Source organism: Prenolepis imparis, unplaced genomic scaffold, assembly GCF_030444845.1.
Source record: "Prenolepis imparis isolate NDT839.2.m4 unplaced genomic scaffold, iyPreImpa1.0 SCAF_8, whole genome shotgun sequence".
Lineage (NCBI taxonomy): Eukaryota > Metazoa > Arthropoda > Insecta > Hymenoptera > Formicidae > Prenolepis > Prenolepis imparis.
The window spans coordinates 17,056,102-17,075,568 of NW_028141166.1; the positions used below are offsets into that span (position 1 = coordinate 17,056,102).

General features: G+C 27.8%; 1 protein-coding gene across 7 annotated transcripts in view; it reads right to left on the minus strand.

Annotated features, from left to right (window-relative positions):
- Positions 1-19,467, minus strand: part of Ethr (ecdysis triggering hormone receptor) — a 103,347-nt gene that overhangs the window by 21,547 nt on the left and 62,333 nt on the right. For all 7 annotated transcript variants that reach the window (XM_083043447.1, XM_083043453.1, XM_083043450.1 and 4 more), the window contains 2 exons: positions 11,016-11,124; positions 10,808-10,879 (listed from right to left, as the gene is read on the minus strand). In XM_083043447.1, the coding sequence (XP_082899573.1) occupies positions 10,808-10,879; positions 11,016-11,124 (181 nt within the window). The remainder of the gene's footprint in view (positions 1-10,807; positions 10,880-11,015; positions 11,125-19,467) is intronic.

Genomic DNA, 19,467 nt, shown 5'->3' on the forward strand with positions numbered 1-19,467 from the left:
TTCGGCCGAAACCGAAATCAACCGAAATCCTGATTTTTGGCCGAAATTGGCCGTAACCGAAACCGAAACCGTAATTTCGGTCGGACTCTAGTAGCAACTTATCGAATTGCGCCTGTACGTTGTCTAAACTATTATCACGAGAACAATTGTCAACTCGTTAGCATTAATATAAAGTGTCTTTACGTGAGAAATGAAAACTTTCTTGTTCCATATAGATCATAACTAAATTTATATCTATGATTATCTGAATTTACATTTAAATTTATATAATATCATCTTGATTGTTATAACAATGCTTCTTTTATGTAATAAATAACAAATGCATAGAACAGAATATTCCATTCGACTTTGAGCTTGCATAATTATATGCAATCTAACTTTAAACTACAAAAATCTTTAAAATTTTAAGGAGAATTTAACAACACAAGAAAGATATGAGAGAGAGAGATTAGCTTTTCCTTTCTACACATTTTTTTTACAATAAAAAATTTATGCGAAAGAAAAATCGATGTGATCAAATGGACTCGAGTATTTAAAAATTAATGTCTAAACAAGGAACTGCGCTCAACTTTAAAATTGGGTTAAGTTGTTCAAGCGATTCTTTTTCCGTCTTTTTATATTTTTCATGAAAATCTATCGTATTTATTATGAAAATCTACCGTACTTATTATAAAAAAGAATGAAAGAAAAATGTTATTAATATAAAATTTTTATCTAGAATTGAGATAAATGCTAACAATCGTTGATTTACATTTGCTTTATAGATCTAAAAAAACTGCTTGCGCCTTTTTTTCTCGTGATAGTTAACATATCATATAAAAAATGCATAGCATGCTAACAATAAGTCTATTTTTCATATCTACAAATCCAATGTAAGTGTAAATATTAGTTAGCTATTAAAATAATTTTTAAATAAATTTTATTCAAATAAATAGGAAAAGCAGACTCTATATAGGTAGAAAAATTATCATTATTCTACAAGAATAGACGAGAAAAAAATAAATCTATATATTGCCTCTTCCCACGCCATGAAACAGAATATCGCATTTTCCTTTTGTTCGGGCTTACTTTACACAGGGTATTACAAGTCTCGAACTCGATTTTCGCACGCAGACGATAGGATGATATTGGATTTCCTCGAGTGCTGGGTGAAATGTGATTTCGATAATTGCATACCCCCATTTATCTCGACGCACTTTCGCACATACCTGAAGGAAAAAAGCGATGATTTTTTTTTAACCCTTAACTAAAAAGTGCCATAAAATGTTACACAGATGTCTTGATCGAATTTTCCTGTTTCATTCATTTAAATATACAACTGAAAACGTTTATTCATTACAATCACGAGAGATAACTTAATGAGTAAGTAATATCAATAAAAAAGACAACATAAAAATATGTATTATGCTTTGCCTTTATATTTGTAGAATTTGCATTTATACCGAGCTATTTAAATGTTGAAACTTTATAAAACATTGCATTGTATCGAAATCGCACGTTTAACAATGACAAAATATCAAATGAATGATAAATCACCAAAAACGAGAATAATTAAACCGAGGCAAGAAATCTGAGTGACTTCAAAATAGTTATCTTGTGGAGATGCTACTGTCACGCATAAAATTGAGAGACACGCTTTAAAGCGATCCATCACTGGATTGTGTCGATATTCGCGTTCAAGAAAGCGAAATATCTCACTATATGATTTTTCAGAATTTTCCAACAGAGATATTTGTTTTGTCCGCGAGTTGTTGCAAAGTATTTATGGAATTCGCGATTATCATAAGAAGAAGAAAGTTTCAATACACGTTGAGAGCTTCGGATTCAGAAGATTACATTCTACAAATCTGCGTCGTGAAAGTGGAAAAGAAAAATATATGAAAATGTAAAATGTATATAAAAATGAAAATATATTGTCTAAAACTCGTTTTAGACGATCTACACACTCTCTTTGTAAGAAAGTTTATATATATATATATATATATATATATATATATATAATGGAAATTTATTTATAATTTTATATGTCGCATATCTTAAGACAGATGTATATTTTGATATGGTTTTACATATATGAGTATTTTATTTTCTAAAAAATGTATTTTCTTACATATTAAGTATAAAATTCACATTATGTAATATAGAAAATTATAAATAGAATTCTGTTCCAAATTTTATCGCGAATTATAGCATCTAAAGCAAATTTTAAATAGAAAATACAACGAAATAAAAAAATGTTTCTTATATTCTTTCTATTCTTCTCAATTATTCTATTTAGAATCTATAATTAATCCTTAGAATTATTTAAAACACACAAACAATGGTTTTTCTATTTATATCATTATTTCATTATTTCTATTAATTACTCTCCAGTAAATAAAGTTTAATCTCGCGAATATAAAGAATAGCAAATTGTACATAACAATATATCGAGAATATACGAAATAAATAATGCAGGGATGCGGAGCCTCTACTTTATATGTACATAATATAAGAATATATACAGAATATATACAGTTTTCTCTTTCGTCCAAAATAATCGTTAATTTAAGATATGCGACTGTCAAGATTTACAGTCATAAGACTTCAACCCAAGACAATATGTAGTATATTTATATTAAACCGATTTTATAAAATTGCTCGCGAAATTGTGTGGATAATCTTCAGAAAATAAGAAATATTATATTTATATTTCTTTAGAATTATAATATTTGGCTTCCGTAAAATGCTTTTGCAAACTGAAAGACAACTCTGCAGTTTTTAGTTTCTACACTTATGCAAGGTATATCATAACTTATGTTAGTCTTAATTTTAATCAAAGACTAGTTTTAATCATAGATTTAAGTTTCTCTAAATTTTATCTTATAGCAAAATTGGTTGATGCTATATGTAAAGTTATCTAAATACAAAAGCAGACTCCTGATCATGAAATACCTAACTTCGATAAATAATTATGTTATCACATAAAAACTACATTGTAAATAATATATTATATTTAATTATTTAACAAAGAGTAGAATTTTTTATTATCCAGATCATATGTATTTGCAATTACATAACTTCGACATTCTATACATACTATACTATAATGCACGGAATAGTGTTGACGATTGAATTAATGAAAATATCGAGCATTAATAATTTCCATTTATTATACAAAAGAAAGTTTCTTGCGGACTAAGGGGTTGAAATGGGTAACAAAGTCATATTCATTTAATTTAGTTAATACTTTAAAGTTTACTTCAAAAGAATTTTAATTTAAGGCTTTGTTAGAAAAATATATATAATGTTAAAAATTGAAAAATTATAGTCGTAACTTTCTTTGTTATTTCCCCTAAAAAGATATCAACTTTAAATTAATCAGAAAGAGAGTTTGTAGATATTAAAAAATTTTGTTAAACATCGCATATATACAAATGTGCAATTATAATTAAAAAATATAACATAAATTAATAAACAAAGATATACAAAATATTATGTTTGTATTAATGAAATTTCAGTAAACAAAATATTTTTTTAACGGTGCTGTTGCAGTCAATCTTATAAGTACTTCTGCATAAAGATCTTTCAGAAATGTTTTCCGACCGTTTTGCAAGTGGAACGGAAGCAGAAATCTTACACACACCCAGAGAGAGAGAGAGAGCAAATAACCGCGAATATATTTGATGCAAGTTTTTACGAGTTCGTGATAAGCTCTGCTTTATTTCGCATTTGCGATTTTATTGCTTTATCGTAGTGATTCGTGTTGTTGCATAAGAAAAACCAAATTTCGTAAACTTATTTTTTTTGTTTAACGAAAAAATCACACCTACAAAAACGACATTCCAAACTTTTTACCGTAATATATTAACAATATGTATGTGTATATTATATGTATGTGTATAAGTATATTTTGTTCGCGAGATGAAGCTAAAAAATGGCAAGAGAAGTACGTAGTTTATTTATTCCAGCATATCTTTCTCATTCTACAGCGACAATAATAAAAGTGTGTAATACAAACAAGTGTAATATCCTCTTTTACGCTATACATAAATCACTGTCGCCTATCAACTTTAGCTATTACGCGGACATTTCTAATTCCTTCAATCTGTGTTGTTTTCCTAGTGAAAGTTTTATTTTTCTTTCGCCGTCAACATCGTGTCGCAATGATTCCAAAATTACAATTCGAAAACGTGCTTCTAGTTAAAAAACATCGAGTTTCGTGAAGGGTCCACACGACTGTGTCTTGATCCCGTTAATACGGTTATCCAGCTTTTCTTAAAATCGTGTCGACAAAATCCTTTTATAATCCACAAGACTCCGAATATACTAAATAGATCCGGATTCTCCTTTGTATACTTTCCGATGTTTCGATAGAATTAGAAATAGAACATCTTAGAAATAGATATAAGAGAGAGTTTATCCGGTTAAATTTTTTATATAAAAATAAAAATATGCGATTCGTATATCTATATCTTATTTTTTAATTTTTTTTTATATAAATATATTCCAGTATATTTATTAATTTAACAGACACGTACGTAATAGATCAAATAATATTTAAATATAAATAGGTATACATCTTCAAATCACACTTCAATATTAAAATTGATTAAATCAGTTTCAGGATGCCTATAATCTTTGAAAATAATTACGGAATATTTTAAAAGAATATTGCCCACAATCTATATCGTGGAATAATCTAATCTCATTAAAAATATCATAAAGAAGAAATAGAAATATATATTTTTGTAATGTATGCATTTATAGCGGAGTATAATATTTTTTGCTACTTTATGTGAAATATATAAATACGATAAGAAAGATACAAATCGTATTTGAACTTGGTATGTTGGTTTGATTTCGGACTAAGTGTAATACAATCTGTAACGTAGTTCGATTGCTTCTTCCTCTACTCTCAAAGCTCTGATGGATGATTTGAAAACGCTTAAACGTATTCGGAAGGAGAAATGCCAAGCATGTGTTACTAACTGTTACTGTTTCCCCCTTTGGTATTAGCTGTGCTAACTATAACATTTACTTTGCTAAACAAATTAAAGTACTTTCAAAGTATATATATACCGGAAATAACTTGAGAGACAAAAAAAATAGATATATTTTAATTACATCCTTAATGTTAAAAAAATATAAAAATAAAGAATTGATTGATATTTTTATTCGATTGTCTTTAAATGAGAGAATATAATTATATTATATATTGTATATATAATATTATTTAATTATGACTTTAAGTTATGCATTGCATAATAAAATCAAATTTTCTGAAACCACAATTGCAAAATATAATTTTGTTCTTTCGAAACTTAGAACTTATTAACTAAGGGAGCTTTTTTCAGTTATCAGTTATCGGATATTCGAAAACTAAAAATTTTAATCAAAATTATATGTATTTCACATCACAAATATATATTATATTAAATATTAAAAAATATATAACAATATCCTTTAATATTTTCGTTAAGAAAAAAATATTAAAGTTAATCAAAATAGTGATAGTTAAAAATTCGATAGATAACTTCAAGTTCAGAGAGAAAAATTCTTACTTAAAATTAATCTTCTGGAACGTAACATTTAATTCAAGATACGTTTCTAATATCACGATGTTTGCTAAGGGTGCAGCTCCCTGTTTCATCATAAGTGGCTATAAACTTGGGCTCTTGGTATTTGACGACTGGGAGACGATTTGCGCACATAACGCGTACACGACGTACACAGACTTCTGTGAGAAGTGTGGTTTACAGGCGATATCGCCTTTATGACGTATGTGTGGTCCTATCACAGCGTACATAAAGCTGCTTTTATCTGGATAAACGCGAGGGTGCGAGGGTGGTATTGAGAGACCGACTGGAGTTTATGGAGCAAAATTCGAATCCGCCTATCCTTTTTCGGATGCCTTTCTATCGTACTTTTCAAAATATGCATCCAAAAAAATTAACTTTGCGATTATTACTGAAAATTTACTTGACAGATAAATCTATGTAAAATTTTTAATTTGAGATTTCTATGTGTCATTTCTTTCTTGATGCAATATCACTCTTTTCTATCAAGCTCTGTTTTACATAAAGTTGAGTTCTTAAAAACGAGATTGATTTTTTATCTTCTTTATAAAAAAGTATATTAGAGATATGTATCATTTAAATATATCTTAATTAGGAAAAATTACTGTAATTTTGTTTTAGATTTTCTTTAAAATTTCGATTTTGATTTTATTTCAATTTTAATTTTTTATAATAAACTTTTTGCATCAATTTAATATAATGAATTTTGTATTACATATTATTATGAATTAATCAAGATAGTTTTAATTTTCTTTCTGTTTCTTTTTCTCTATAAAGAAGTTATAGCAAGAAAGTTTCTATTTTAAATATTGTGAAACATATGTTATGCCTGACATGCATTCGAGTAACACATAATGCATTACCCGTATACATTTTTAAGAAATATTTACAAATTATATTTTTCTTATGCACGGCAATTTGCAATTTCAAGAAAGAGTAGACATATATCTATTTTCATCCCCCAAGCATATATAAGCACTTTTAAAGTATGCATATGCTGGAAAAGAGTAAGAAAATATGATATAAATATAATTTTTTCATTACACTTTTAACGTTGTTTAGAAAAGAAAAATTTATTGATATTTTTATTTTAATCTCTCTATTAAATGATATATATATATTATATAATGAGATATATATTACATATATTTGTCTGAAATTTATCAAGCAAAAATCGTGTTTGCCGGAGGCCTTTTCTTCACTTTTATTTCAAGTGCATTCCAAGAGAAAAATGTAACTCGCATGCAGACATCATAAAATAGTTTCGGGACCCCACAGAATCTTATATGAAATATTTTTGGCTCGTATAATATAGAAGTATGCATATATTTTCATCGATATCCTGAACTCTTTAATTATCAATAATTATTCATGTTATGTCATTCTAAAAATAGCATAGTAAAACATGATTTTAGTAAAGTTTAAAGATAATATGCATTTAGAATGCCTTACCTTAATAAAATCATGTTTTTATCAATTTATATATAACGTCGAAACTTCTAATCTTATATCTCAATGTTTAGTAAGATTTATTCTACATATCTATCATATAAAATCGCCTTTATGTATATATATTAAATATTTTACGTTAGAAAATAATAAAATAATCAGCTGCATTTTATGCGACGGATATAAAATGGTTTCCTCTTTCAGTAAATCTGACGGGAATCCCTTTTATGAGAGAAATTGCGACGATGACACTCGCGAATTTTGGCAAGTCCATTCATTCATAGCGCTGGTTTAAATGCACTGATGCGAGATAAAAGCTTACTAGCGAACCATTGCCCCGTATAATTTCATTTGTGCTAGCTTTTTTTCATGAAAACAATACACTATCACTTTTTTGTGCCTATTAGTGCCTAGTGACGGAATCTCATTAAGTTCAGATTTTTGTCTTCGCGATATATCCGATATTTTAAACTCTAATGCTCCCGTAAAAACTCGAATACTCTAATATTTTAATATATATGTATAGTAATAATATATATTATATATGTTATATATATATAATATATATGTTAAGAACCTGTGTAAATATCACGCTATTGATCTTTATGTCATTAACAAATTTTAATGCATCCTGAATGTACGATAAAGCCGAAAGTATGTAATATATAAACAGTGTTTGCTGTTATCTAAATAAAATTATATAGATGATCATCTAGATGAAATTTTGGCGTTATCTTATCTTTATATAGATAATTAAAAAATATATTATCTATATCTGCATCTTAGATAAAAAAAAGTGTTATCTTTACTAAATTATCTAAAATAATATTCAGATAGTTTGATTTAGAGTTTCATAGCACATGAAAATATTTTAAGTATAGTAGAACTTAAGCAGTAAACGATAAAAACTTATAAATAAAAAACTATGAATATATTTTTATATCTCTTTTATAATTTCCATTTTTTTTATTTTACATTACATTTTTATTTATTTACATTTTTTAACTGTTCACATAAGCGATTTTAAAAATAATATTATCTGGAAGTTATCTAGATGAATCGTCATATAATTTTATCTTTTATCTAGATATATTTAAAACAAAATCATCTTCATCTTATCTAAGATAAATTTACATATTTTTATCTCATCTTTATCTAGCTAATTTTAAAATCATCTAAGCACAACACTGTATATAAAATATGATATATTGGATGATTGCAAAAGTTCGTGCCCGATTTGCATAGATGGTGGTAATAACTTCAAATCGGGCACGAACTTTTGCAATCCAACCAATATGACACGTAATAAATGTTACTTGATGGAGTTACGCCATTGTGTTGCCAAATGTGACAGAATACAATACGATCTCGTAATATTCGTAGATAGCTTGTATTGAAAAGAAGAATTTTTAAAGAGTCGTCTAAGATACCACGACTCGCAATATTCAGTATGTGAGCAATTTTTATACATAATATGTATGTCTCTGCTCGCTTTATATGTCGATATGCACGTCTTGTATCTTGTAATAAAGAGATACAATTATGTGTCTTTGTAGTTCGCACGATTCAACAATCTCTACGAGAAATTTCTTCTTAACACGAAATTTCTCTGCACGTGACACGTAGTTTCTGGAATAATGAGAGCAAAATGGACTGTTCTGTATAATACCGGTGGCTTGCTCGTTAAACTTTGTCACTGAAAATGAGCGTGTAACTGCAAATAAAGAATCCTTTGATGTTGTCGAAATCTGTCGTTTATACATCGTTATATTGTCATAATTCCTTAATGGATTCCTTCAAGAGATATCTTGATATATTAAAATTCTCTTTTTATCTATATATCTTTCGAGTTAAAGTTTAAACAAGATACAAAACGCGAAATAAAATAAATTACATTTCTTTGTTATGTTCTAAAAAAAATCAATATCGAAATAACGTGTTGCATTAAATAATTAAAACGATATATTAACGTGATATTTTTGGACAATAAAATTACGATTAGCGATATTTTCGTATTTTAAAAAGACTTATTCAATCATTCAAATGCAATAAAAAAATTTCTCGAATACCAATTACGCAATTATGCTTAAGTACTAAATATTGAAAAAATACTGTCAAAGTAAAAATTAAAAAATTGAGATAATATTTGTTACAGAGTATTTTAGAAATGAAAATACGTCAAATGTATACAGACGGAATAATGAAATTAAAGAAGCAGCCTGTTAGACGGTTCAACTCACAGGTACATGTGTAGAAATACACACGCTTGAATGCCGCTTGCGGCAACCATTGCTTTATGCATGCAATACGACACGCATAAATAATTAGAAGCTTTATACAAACAAAAGGAAATACACGTGTAAAGCTACGTTCTCGTGCTATGAATACATATCATTGTATGAGGTGTTCTAAGCATTCCTTATGAAATATCTTTTCGAGTTTTAGATCATAACACAATACGTATAACAAATATTTTAGCATTTACAAAAGAAATTTTAATGACAGATTTTCTAATTAATTTATAGTAACATTTTAATTTTTCCTTTATTAAAACATCAAAGTATTAATTAATAATAAAAAATTAAAGAATTTAAATAATTTTTTAAATATGACATTTGTCAATTTAAATTTTTTTGTAGAGAAATAAACTATTTTATTATGAGAAGAAAATCCCGTGTAATTTTTTGTGAAAGCAAATTAATTCCTAATATACAAATAACAATTTAACAATTAATGTGCATGTTGTATGTATCAAATAAATTGTTTCCTAATTTTAGTCAAAGTTAATAGAATGAAGAATGCAAAACTCTTTCAATAAGTAATTCAATTCAAATAAAATTCTAAATCGATAAAATACAGATTATTCACGTCTCAGATTATTTTTAGTTTCAAATTTATTTCAAACTTTATTTAATACTTTATGATTTTGTAGGATACAAAATTCTTGCGGAATAATTAATTAATAAATGAATAATATATATTAAATGCAATTCAATCTAATAATAGTTTCACTAATTTTATTAAAATTGTGAAAGTTATATACGTCTGAAAACAAAAAATGAAAGATATTTCTACAACATTAAATTTTTTTGAATCAAAGTTTTAATGTGAATAAATCGAAGTTGTAAATATGATGTAGAGAGAATGATAGTTATATAATATAGTAAAGTTTAGAGAAACCTAAAGTTCTACTTTCCGTCAATATTGGATTTTAATTCATCAAAATTATTTCATACTGTGTGTGTTTGAATTCTTCAAACTTTTATTAGAAAACTATGCATTTTGAAGATAATAATATTGTATAATTCAGAATTTTAATTGTGTTTGTAATAACAATATTTGAACATGTCTGCATCTAATTGTTATCTCAATTTATAATTAGTAAAAAAACTTGTTTTAATTATATATTATTAAATTATATTATTAAAGTATATTATTATAAGTTGACAGTAAATTTATAAAATTTTGTCTCGTAAATTTATAGAGTTTTGTCTTGAATTAATATTTTTCTAAATAGATTATCAAGGCTGACCGTGATTGGCATTTCTTCTGTATATTTTAAAATTAAAACATATTTTCGCGAGAGAAGTTAATAGAGCTCATAGGTGATGATTTCATATTACAGCCATATGAAGACGTAAGATGGGAAAGACTCTAGTGAAAAAGGACGACATGCGGCAGCCAAAGGAAAAGCATAAAAGACAAGTAAAGCAAGACGACAGCAAAAATAAAGAATTAATAAAATATAAAAAAATATTAATGAAACGAATTGTAGATCATTCCAATTTTTTTTATATCACCTTGTACATAACGCCGCTGCCACCCACGCCAAGGCACATAAGAAGGTCGCCCGCGCTTTTGTGCACACGTATCTATGAGTATTGAATCGGATTAAATTCATGTGTCCAATTCATTAAAAATTTAATTATTCGTTTTTATATATTCCCTAAAGCTTTCTATAATTATTCGTTTCTATTCCCTAAGCCTTTCATTACTCTAGCGTCTTACCCTGCTCTTAATGGCTCACAAATTGCGTAATAACGTTCAAAGCTGATCGCCAAAATTGTGAGCACCGAAGCATGTGCTACAGTTAATTCCACAAAAGGAACAGCCTTACCTGAAACAAAAAAATTTTTCAAAATTTTATTTTATCCTAAATAACATTCAAAGCTATAAAATATGCATATCAATTAATGTATAAATCTTACACACACATCACAAAAGAATTTTACATTTTATTACTCTATTTAATAAAATTGAGCTTTGAATAAATAATATTTGTATACTATTTAACTTTTAATAAAATAATATAAAACAAATGATATTTTCCTCAGACATAAAATATAGAAAATAAAAAGTAAAGTTCTATCAAAATTTTATTTTTTCAATCAACTCGTTTCACTTGTCATTCGCAAGCAAAAGTAAAACAAAATTATAAAAGTAACATGCGAAACATGAAGCGGAAGCCTATAAAGTTCGTACAGTACGCTAATATTTTGTTTTAAAACTCGAGATTAAATCTACTTTAATGAAAATTGTCCTCTTAAAAGTTTTTATATTTACTTCACACGGTTTATTTTGTAACACTAATATATTATAAATAATATGTAATAAAAAGAATTTTAATTCAGAAAATGAAACAATTAAATAAAAAATAAAATAGAAAGAACTCATTTTATAAAATAAATTGTTAAAATAAAATTTTGACATTAGGTATATGTATATAGATGTGTGTGTGTGTGTCATTAATTAAATATTCGATTTCTATTAACAATAAACTGAAAGTAAGTTTACGGAAAAAGATTGAAGAAAAAAGTACTATATTTCTAAATTTTAATTATTTATTTTTAGACGTTTTATTATATTCTTTGAGAGATTATTTATGATTCGATATCTATTCTATATCTACCTATATCTCTCAGATTTATAATTAATATTTCTCCGAATAGTTTCTTATTGTTATTAAATTATTTATATCATTATAAAATAATGTAAACGGACATTAATTAAATATATTAAATCAAATAACGCATCATGTTGAAAAATACAAAAGACTGCTTCCATATTGCTTTTATTCGATGCATTACATTACTGAGAATGTCGGAAAAATAATTTCTCTCTTCTTCTCATATAGCCAGTGAAAAGACAACATTTCTGTGAATGCGTGACTAATAATTCCCAAAAGAAATCTTGTCTAATACCATACACAGTGCCATAATAGATGTATATTACCACGGCACCCTGAACACTATTATTTTCCACATTTATCCCTTCATTTATTCGGTGTCACCTGCGTGTGAACGATAGAATCGTTTATGTTGACACATTATGAATTCATTATGTTGACACATACATCTGAAGATTAAACAGCGTCCGTCGACTTTTTCCAGTCAATATTATGGTTCTACGATACATACATAAAATCTTAATAAAATCCTGATATTGTTTAAATATTTTATTATATAGGAACTTTGCTATTAGAGCTTAAATGTTCCGTTGCTAAAACAAAATATCTCCTAGAAAATTTCTCATCTTATATTGAAACTTTATTGACTGAGAAACTTTATTTCTCATCTTTTATTGAAACTTTATTGAATAATATTTCTTGCGATGTTAACTTTCTAAAAATAAAAATGTGCTTCTTTCAAACATTCATGATATTAAACAATAAAATTAGATGATGATTTATGATGCAAAATAATGCAATTCGTGAACTATATACATATATATAACCCATGAAAAATATATATTTAATTATATTTATATATCTTCATTAATTTTTAAATCTTCAGAGCACATACCAAATCCTAAACTAATTAATTAATTAATTTTCGTTAATTATTGTGACAACTAATAGGCAAAGAAGGTAACATAATATATTGAGTTTTTCAACACAAGTCATTAAGAAATTAATCTCAGTGCTTTTGAGTAATGTAGTTTTTTTTATAAGAAAAGAAATCGAAGATATCTTTCTAGCAATGCAACTACATAGATTAAAATAATTACGAACTAGATTTAGTATTGTATAATTAAATACGTAATTAAAATTTAAAAAACGCGCACACTTTTTTATTGGTGTTTTTTCTTTTCTTTTTTTTTTTCGTTTCTTTTTGACACGTTGATGCAAGGGGACGTTTCAGACAAATTGCCTAACTCCTCCGTCTTCGCAGGAGAACAATCGAGCAGGAAGGTTGTTAGATTTTTCTTCGAAAAAATTCGGCTGGTTCGCCTTACATGGATAGTAATTTAGATTACCAGTTCTACAATAAATATAATACTCTGGCACTTTCTTTTCAGAGCAAACCTTTCCAATTTCCAACTTGAGATGGCTATATTTAACAATTAAGAACGTCGACATTCTTTTGTGCTTGAAACAGCGATAAAATAAAATAAATTTTAAATATTATTTTATTATTATTTTTTATTTCTTGTCCTATTTATTCATTACGTTTTGTAGATCAATTTTATTTCGCAATATACATATAAGTAACATGCTCAATTAGTATTTAATTAATAATTAGTAATTAAATATTTAATAATTAATAATTAGTATTTTTTTAATGTCAAATTACATTTTAAAGGAGAGAGAGAGAGAGAGAGAAAGAATAAGAATAATTCATTTCTTTGTATTGAATTTCATGATCCAATGGACTTGTAAGAAAAATATCTCTCCCTCTCTCTCTCTCTCTCTCTCTCTCTCTCTCTCTCTCTCTCCTTCTTTCTGTCGTGTTAAATTTTATTTATTCTGTTATATTATTTGTTATATTACGCGAGGAGAGAAGGGAGAAGCGTAAAGTTGCTTATAGAGAAAGGGCAAGATATTAAATGACCGGGAAAGGTTGCCCTTTTAGGCAACCGTCTTTACACGGAAGGTTATTTCCACAATCGATTATCTGTGGCGCCAGCTTTCATAATTCAACACATATGTTCGCCGGTTCTTATCACCGTTGCACGGATCTTAAGCTATTCAGGAAGACTTCTCAAATGGTTAAAGCTACTTTAATACATCCTCAATCTTACATTGGGACTTTTTTCCCAGATAAATATTTTATATTTGATATCAAACTGCAGCGTACACATAAAACAATATCTTAAATATTCACTAATGTAAACTTTGAAAATTTTCTTAATGCATAAGTATAAATATCGGATGATTTTATAAGCACCTGAAAACGTTTAAATTTTGCAATTTTTCTATTATTGTTTATAGATTTATAACTAAATTTAATAATTAAAAATATACAAATAAAATCACCTTGTTTTGTTAGGAAAAAATTATATCATATTATATAATTATACATATACAGAGTGTGTGCCAGATCTCTCTCATCAAAAAATTGCATAGTAAATTTAAGACACCGTATGGGGATGCAATGATTACTCATCTATTTTATCTTTATAAAACCATGCCTGAATTAAAAAAACATAAATCTTTTAACGTCCAATTTCTATGAAATAAATGACATTGTTCGTATCTACAGTTAATATCGCTGTCAATGTTTTTTGTCTCTTTTTTGTCTGAATCGCTAACTTGCTATTTGTGAACGCATGGTGGGATCATAATATATTTTCACATCACGTTTATGTCGTGGAAAAATTGTTATCTATCATTCTGCGCGGAAGATTCCTTCTTCCTGCAAATAGCTCTCATCGTAAGTCGATCAAAAGGGCGAATTAAATAAACTAGCACATTTATTATTATAACAATCCTATCATATACGGAATATCCCTTTGCACTTTTATATCATTTTTATATTGCCATTTTTATATTGTAAAGAAAAAATAATAGTTTCTCTAACAAATTTTATTTTATTCTTCGTAAAAAGCAAATATATACATATATATTCAGACAATTTTCAAAGAAATGAAATATATGTCAAACGATTGACTTATCGATATTTTTAACAAATTAACTTTAAAATTAATAAAATAATTTGTAAAAATAAAAGGTAATTGAAGCTAAAGCTGAATTATTTATTATAAATAAAGGTTTGTAAATTATCTTGTTTCTAATGTTAAAAATTAAAATCTCATTTTTTAGAGAATATTTGATTGGAATTACATTTTCATTGAATCTAGTCAAGGTCTTACTCTAGATTTCGTCAAAAAATAATAATCGTGAATTATATTCTTTGCAATCGGAGGCATTTCATGCGAAAGAAAGCTAATACGAAAGAAGAAAGAAAAAGAACAGACAATAAAGAAAAACTATTTCGATGGAGAGAGAGGAATATACTCAGATTGGAGAAATGCGATGGAACGCGCCAAGCCAAGAGCAACAAGACGAGTGGGTCGCTTTCAAGACCCACGGATCCGACGGATTTGTCTGCGTCGTATGTACAAACCGAAAGAATACCACAGGGTCCCACCTCCTCCCGACCATCGGCGCCTTTCTATCGTATTTCCTGCCACGAAGGTTAAAAGAGAGAATTGGATGGAGAACCGGCAGGACAAGAAGAGCTGTTATATACCGGGCGTAGCATTAAATGCTCCGACGCGGTACAGGCTAAGAGCAACGGTAATTCGTAGCGGGGGGTAAAAGTTCACCTACTCGTTTCAGCAGCCCCCGTAGATTACCGTCAAGCCTGTCCGGCATTGTCGCGCGCTACTCTTTTCCACCTTGTCCTAGCCTTGCCCCAGCGACACGACGTAGCGGGCTTCAAGGGCTTCGCTAGCTAAAAGGCCTGCAGAATCATGCGTGACCTCGCTCATTAAATTATATGATCAATATAAATGCGTGAAAAATGTTTAGATCACAATTTTGCTTTTGAATCAGAGAGACCGTGGTCGGTGGAGTCGAACTTTGAACTGGACGTAAATTGTGGATTCTACAAAGGAGAACCGACCTACCGCAAAATTCCGTATGCAGCCGGAAGTTCTATTAAGAACTTCCGGATAATGCAATTGTAGTTCGACAGACGCGTATTTCAACATGATTGGTATCCTGAGAATGGAGTCAGATTCCGAATACATAATGAAGCATATGTGGAATGAAACGCGTTTAGAAATTGAGAGATCGCGATCTACACGCATATGATTTATCTATAGCATTTTGTGCGCTCGATAGAACCAAATAATATGCATTATACTTGCGAATGCACGATTAAAATACCGAGTTATCTTTTACAACGAAATAAAATTTTGTGTTTTTCGCAGATTGTCCTAGTTGGGACAAAATGCGAAAAATATCACGTTCTTATGCATAATTGTTGCAGAATTATTCACGCTTCACGTAATAATTTCTCGTTAACATTATATCGAGCTATCAGAGGTGCCCTTTGGGCAAAGCTCAGAAACTTTGTAATATGAAGTTTGGATATCATTATAGCTACTTTATATATTGTGTTATTTGTTCTCACGTAAAATAATTGTCTCACTATCAATTTACGTAACATTATAATTTAATATTAAAACTAATGTAATGTGAGTAAAGATGATATCGTTACCTGAAATTTATCCAATTTAGAAGAATAAAAATGTATTATATCCAAAAATTACGTGAAATATATTTCTATTTATGAATTTTTGCTACATACATCAAATAATTGGCTCATTCATAAACTTTGTACATACAAGTCGAAACAAATCATTCAAGAATTTTGTTACGGCGAGGAAGAAATCGATCGAATTATGACTTGTGGTTTTCTTTTGAAGTTTTATGACGATAAATCATTCAGGGAAGAAACACAGTCGGTCTTTGGGGAAATCCCTTTCCCTCGTAAGCATCGAGCTATTGAGTTTCTTTGGCACGTGCCTAATATCCTTTCGCGAAGAGACATTGCTGTGTTTGCGAGTTACACGAAAACAGAATCCTGACTGATTACTAATTTTTTATATATTTCCAACACGAAAGAATTTCTCTTTGAAAAGTTCCTACAAAAGCTGCTATTTTATGACTACAGAGGCAGTTTCTCGAATTGTCATCTAAAGCAAGATATTAAAAAAAGCGATGCGTTCGTCTATATATAATTATAAGAATAATTTCAGGCATGCGTGTCACACGCATATTCTGTTCTTATTGATCCTATTTTTATGACGTATAGCGCTAATCAATTTTTATTGTTATAGAATTAACGTTGGATTACTTCTGGACGAAAAAACATCCGTATTGCTATATATAGTTTCCGCAGGATGTGTGTTGAATATAAAGAATAAATAATAAAGTTAATATTTTTAACAGAGAGTTAAAGTGTTTCTTTCTAATTATTTTAAAAAATCAATCAGCACATGAATACAATTGTAAGATTTCAATATTTCTTTGCATTAGCAAAAAACATGTTTCAAAAAGTTCGAAATTTTTAAATTAGAATACAAGAAGTATATATATAATAGCATAAGATAATAGCATAAAATCAAAAAATTAAATTTAATCATCAAGATTTGTTCCCTTGGTAATGGCACAGTTTCTGGTAATGAAATCTGAAATTGAGTGCACTGCGAGGAAATTATCAGCGTTTTACGCGCGAGAAAATTTGCTTTTACGACCCAATTACGATTGTTCTCATCAAGCAATGTTGTCTGCATGAGAGAAAAGCATGGTAAGCAAGCTTCTCCGTTCAGTTGAAATTAAAGTTACAGTTCTTGTGCGCTTTTTTTGCTACGTAAAACCGTTCTGATTTGTCTAACCTTTTGTAAAAGTTCAAGGCAAAGGCAAGCTCGCATTAGTAGAAAGAAAAATGTGGTAGAAAGAAAAATCTCTTCGTCATATATTTAATTATCGATAACAATCGTAAAACGAAATTGTGTTGTAGCAACTTGCGGTTGCATTTCCAGAATAATTTAAAACTTAAATAATTTTATAATAATAAGTTAAAAAGACTTTTTCTGATATATATGTATAAATACAAAATCAGTTATATATAGAAAGATATTTAATAATTTCCTTTAAGTTTATATGAGTTTCCCTTAAGTTTATATCTATATTATTATATTATTTAAAATATACATAAAATATGCGAATTATCAATTATCAATTATCAACAATCTATTTGGAAAATTAATAAAGAATGTGCGAAAATACACACCCACATATTTATTTAAAACTACCATTTATTCCACATAACATATGTTTTTATTTATAATTATATATATTTATTTTTTTATTGTATAAATATTCTTAATACCTTTTTTTATATCTTTAAATGCGAAATTGTATTTTCAAATAAGAAAAAAATTCAAGTATTCTATTTCTTCTAATAAATCATCCTATATATATTTTCTCTCCACTGATGTTCGCTGAATAAAAACATATATATGATAATGGCCTCATTTATCATATAAATACCAATGGCCATTATTATGCTTCAACATGCATTATAATATATTTGAATATTTAACTATACGACAAATTCAATCTGAGCTTATCATCACGTTTAATAGATACTACGTCGAAAATTGCTAACAAGATTCTATGTATATTTTGAATAATATTATAATAATTTCAAAACAATGCAATTATACTAATGCAATGTATATATATTTACTTTGACACAAAATACAATTAAATATGTAACCTTTTCATTATGTGGAAGATATGATTATAAAATTTGTTGTTTGATATAATCGATTAAATATATAGAGAAAACATCTCGTATTTTATCAAGAACTTAATTAAATATGCGTTAGTTTGGACAAATTTACATTTCCGGATAATTTATGAGATAATATCGTATTCGTCGCGTGAAAGCATCTAATTCTTTCTCTCTCTTTCTCTTTGTGCAATTAATACAATTACGTTATGCTGATTCTTGTCGCGCGATTTGTTCCACAAACATTTCTGCAATTCCGCAGCGCGCAAAGTGCTCGGTATACATATTCTATATTGTATACCATGTATACATATGACAAACGCTGAGAATTATTTCATTATTTCTCTATTGAAATATTATCACCCACACAAACACCACATAAACCATAAATGTAAAAACTTGTTTAAATGATATTCAATAAAAATATGATAAGAAAAATTCAACATAATAAAACATAGTAATAACAATTTTAGATTGAAATTTCAGTTTATATCCTAGCTTTATAAAAAGTTAATTTAAAAAAATACGAAAAAGGACTGAAATGTTTGTGATCCTATTGTATCGATCGAAAAGAAAATAGTGTTTTTTAAATATCTTATTTACAATATTTCAAGAATATTTTATATATATTGTCGTCACGTATAAACAATAATATAATTTTGGAGTAATTTTACTACAAGTACTCACAATATGTGCTACCTCGGTTTTTGACATTATAGTTTTAATAATTAGCAAAATACGTATATCATATCATGAAAATCAAATCAACCGATATTTCTCTTTAACTTCGAACAAGAAAGTCTTCTCTACAAACGATACGGAATAATTTGACATCACCAAAAAAAAACATCACGTTCAGGAATGTAACTCGTAGACTTAACTTACACAATAAATGTCATCCCATTTATCATTTAGGGTCTCCACAAGATAAC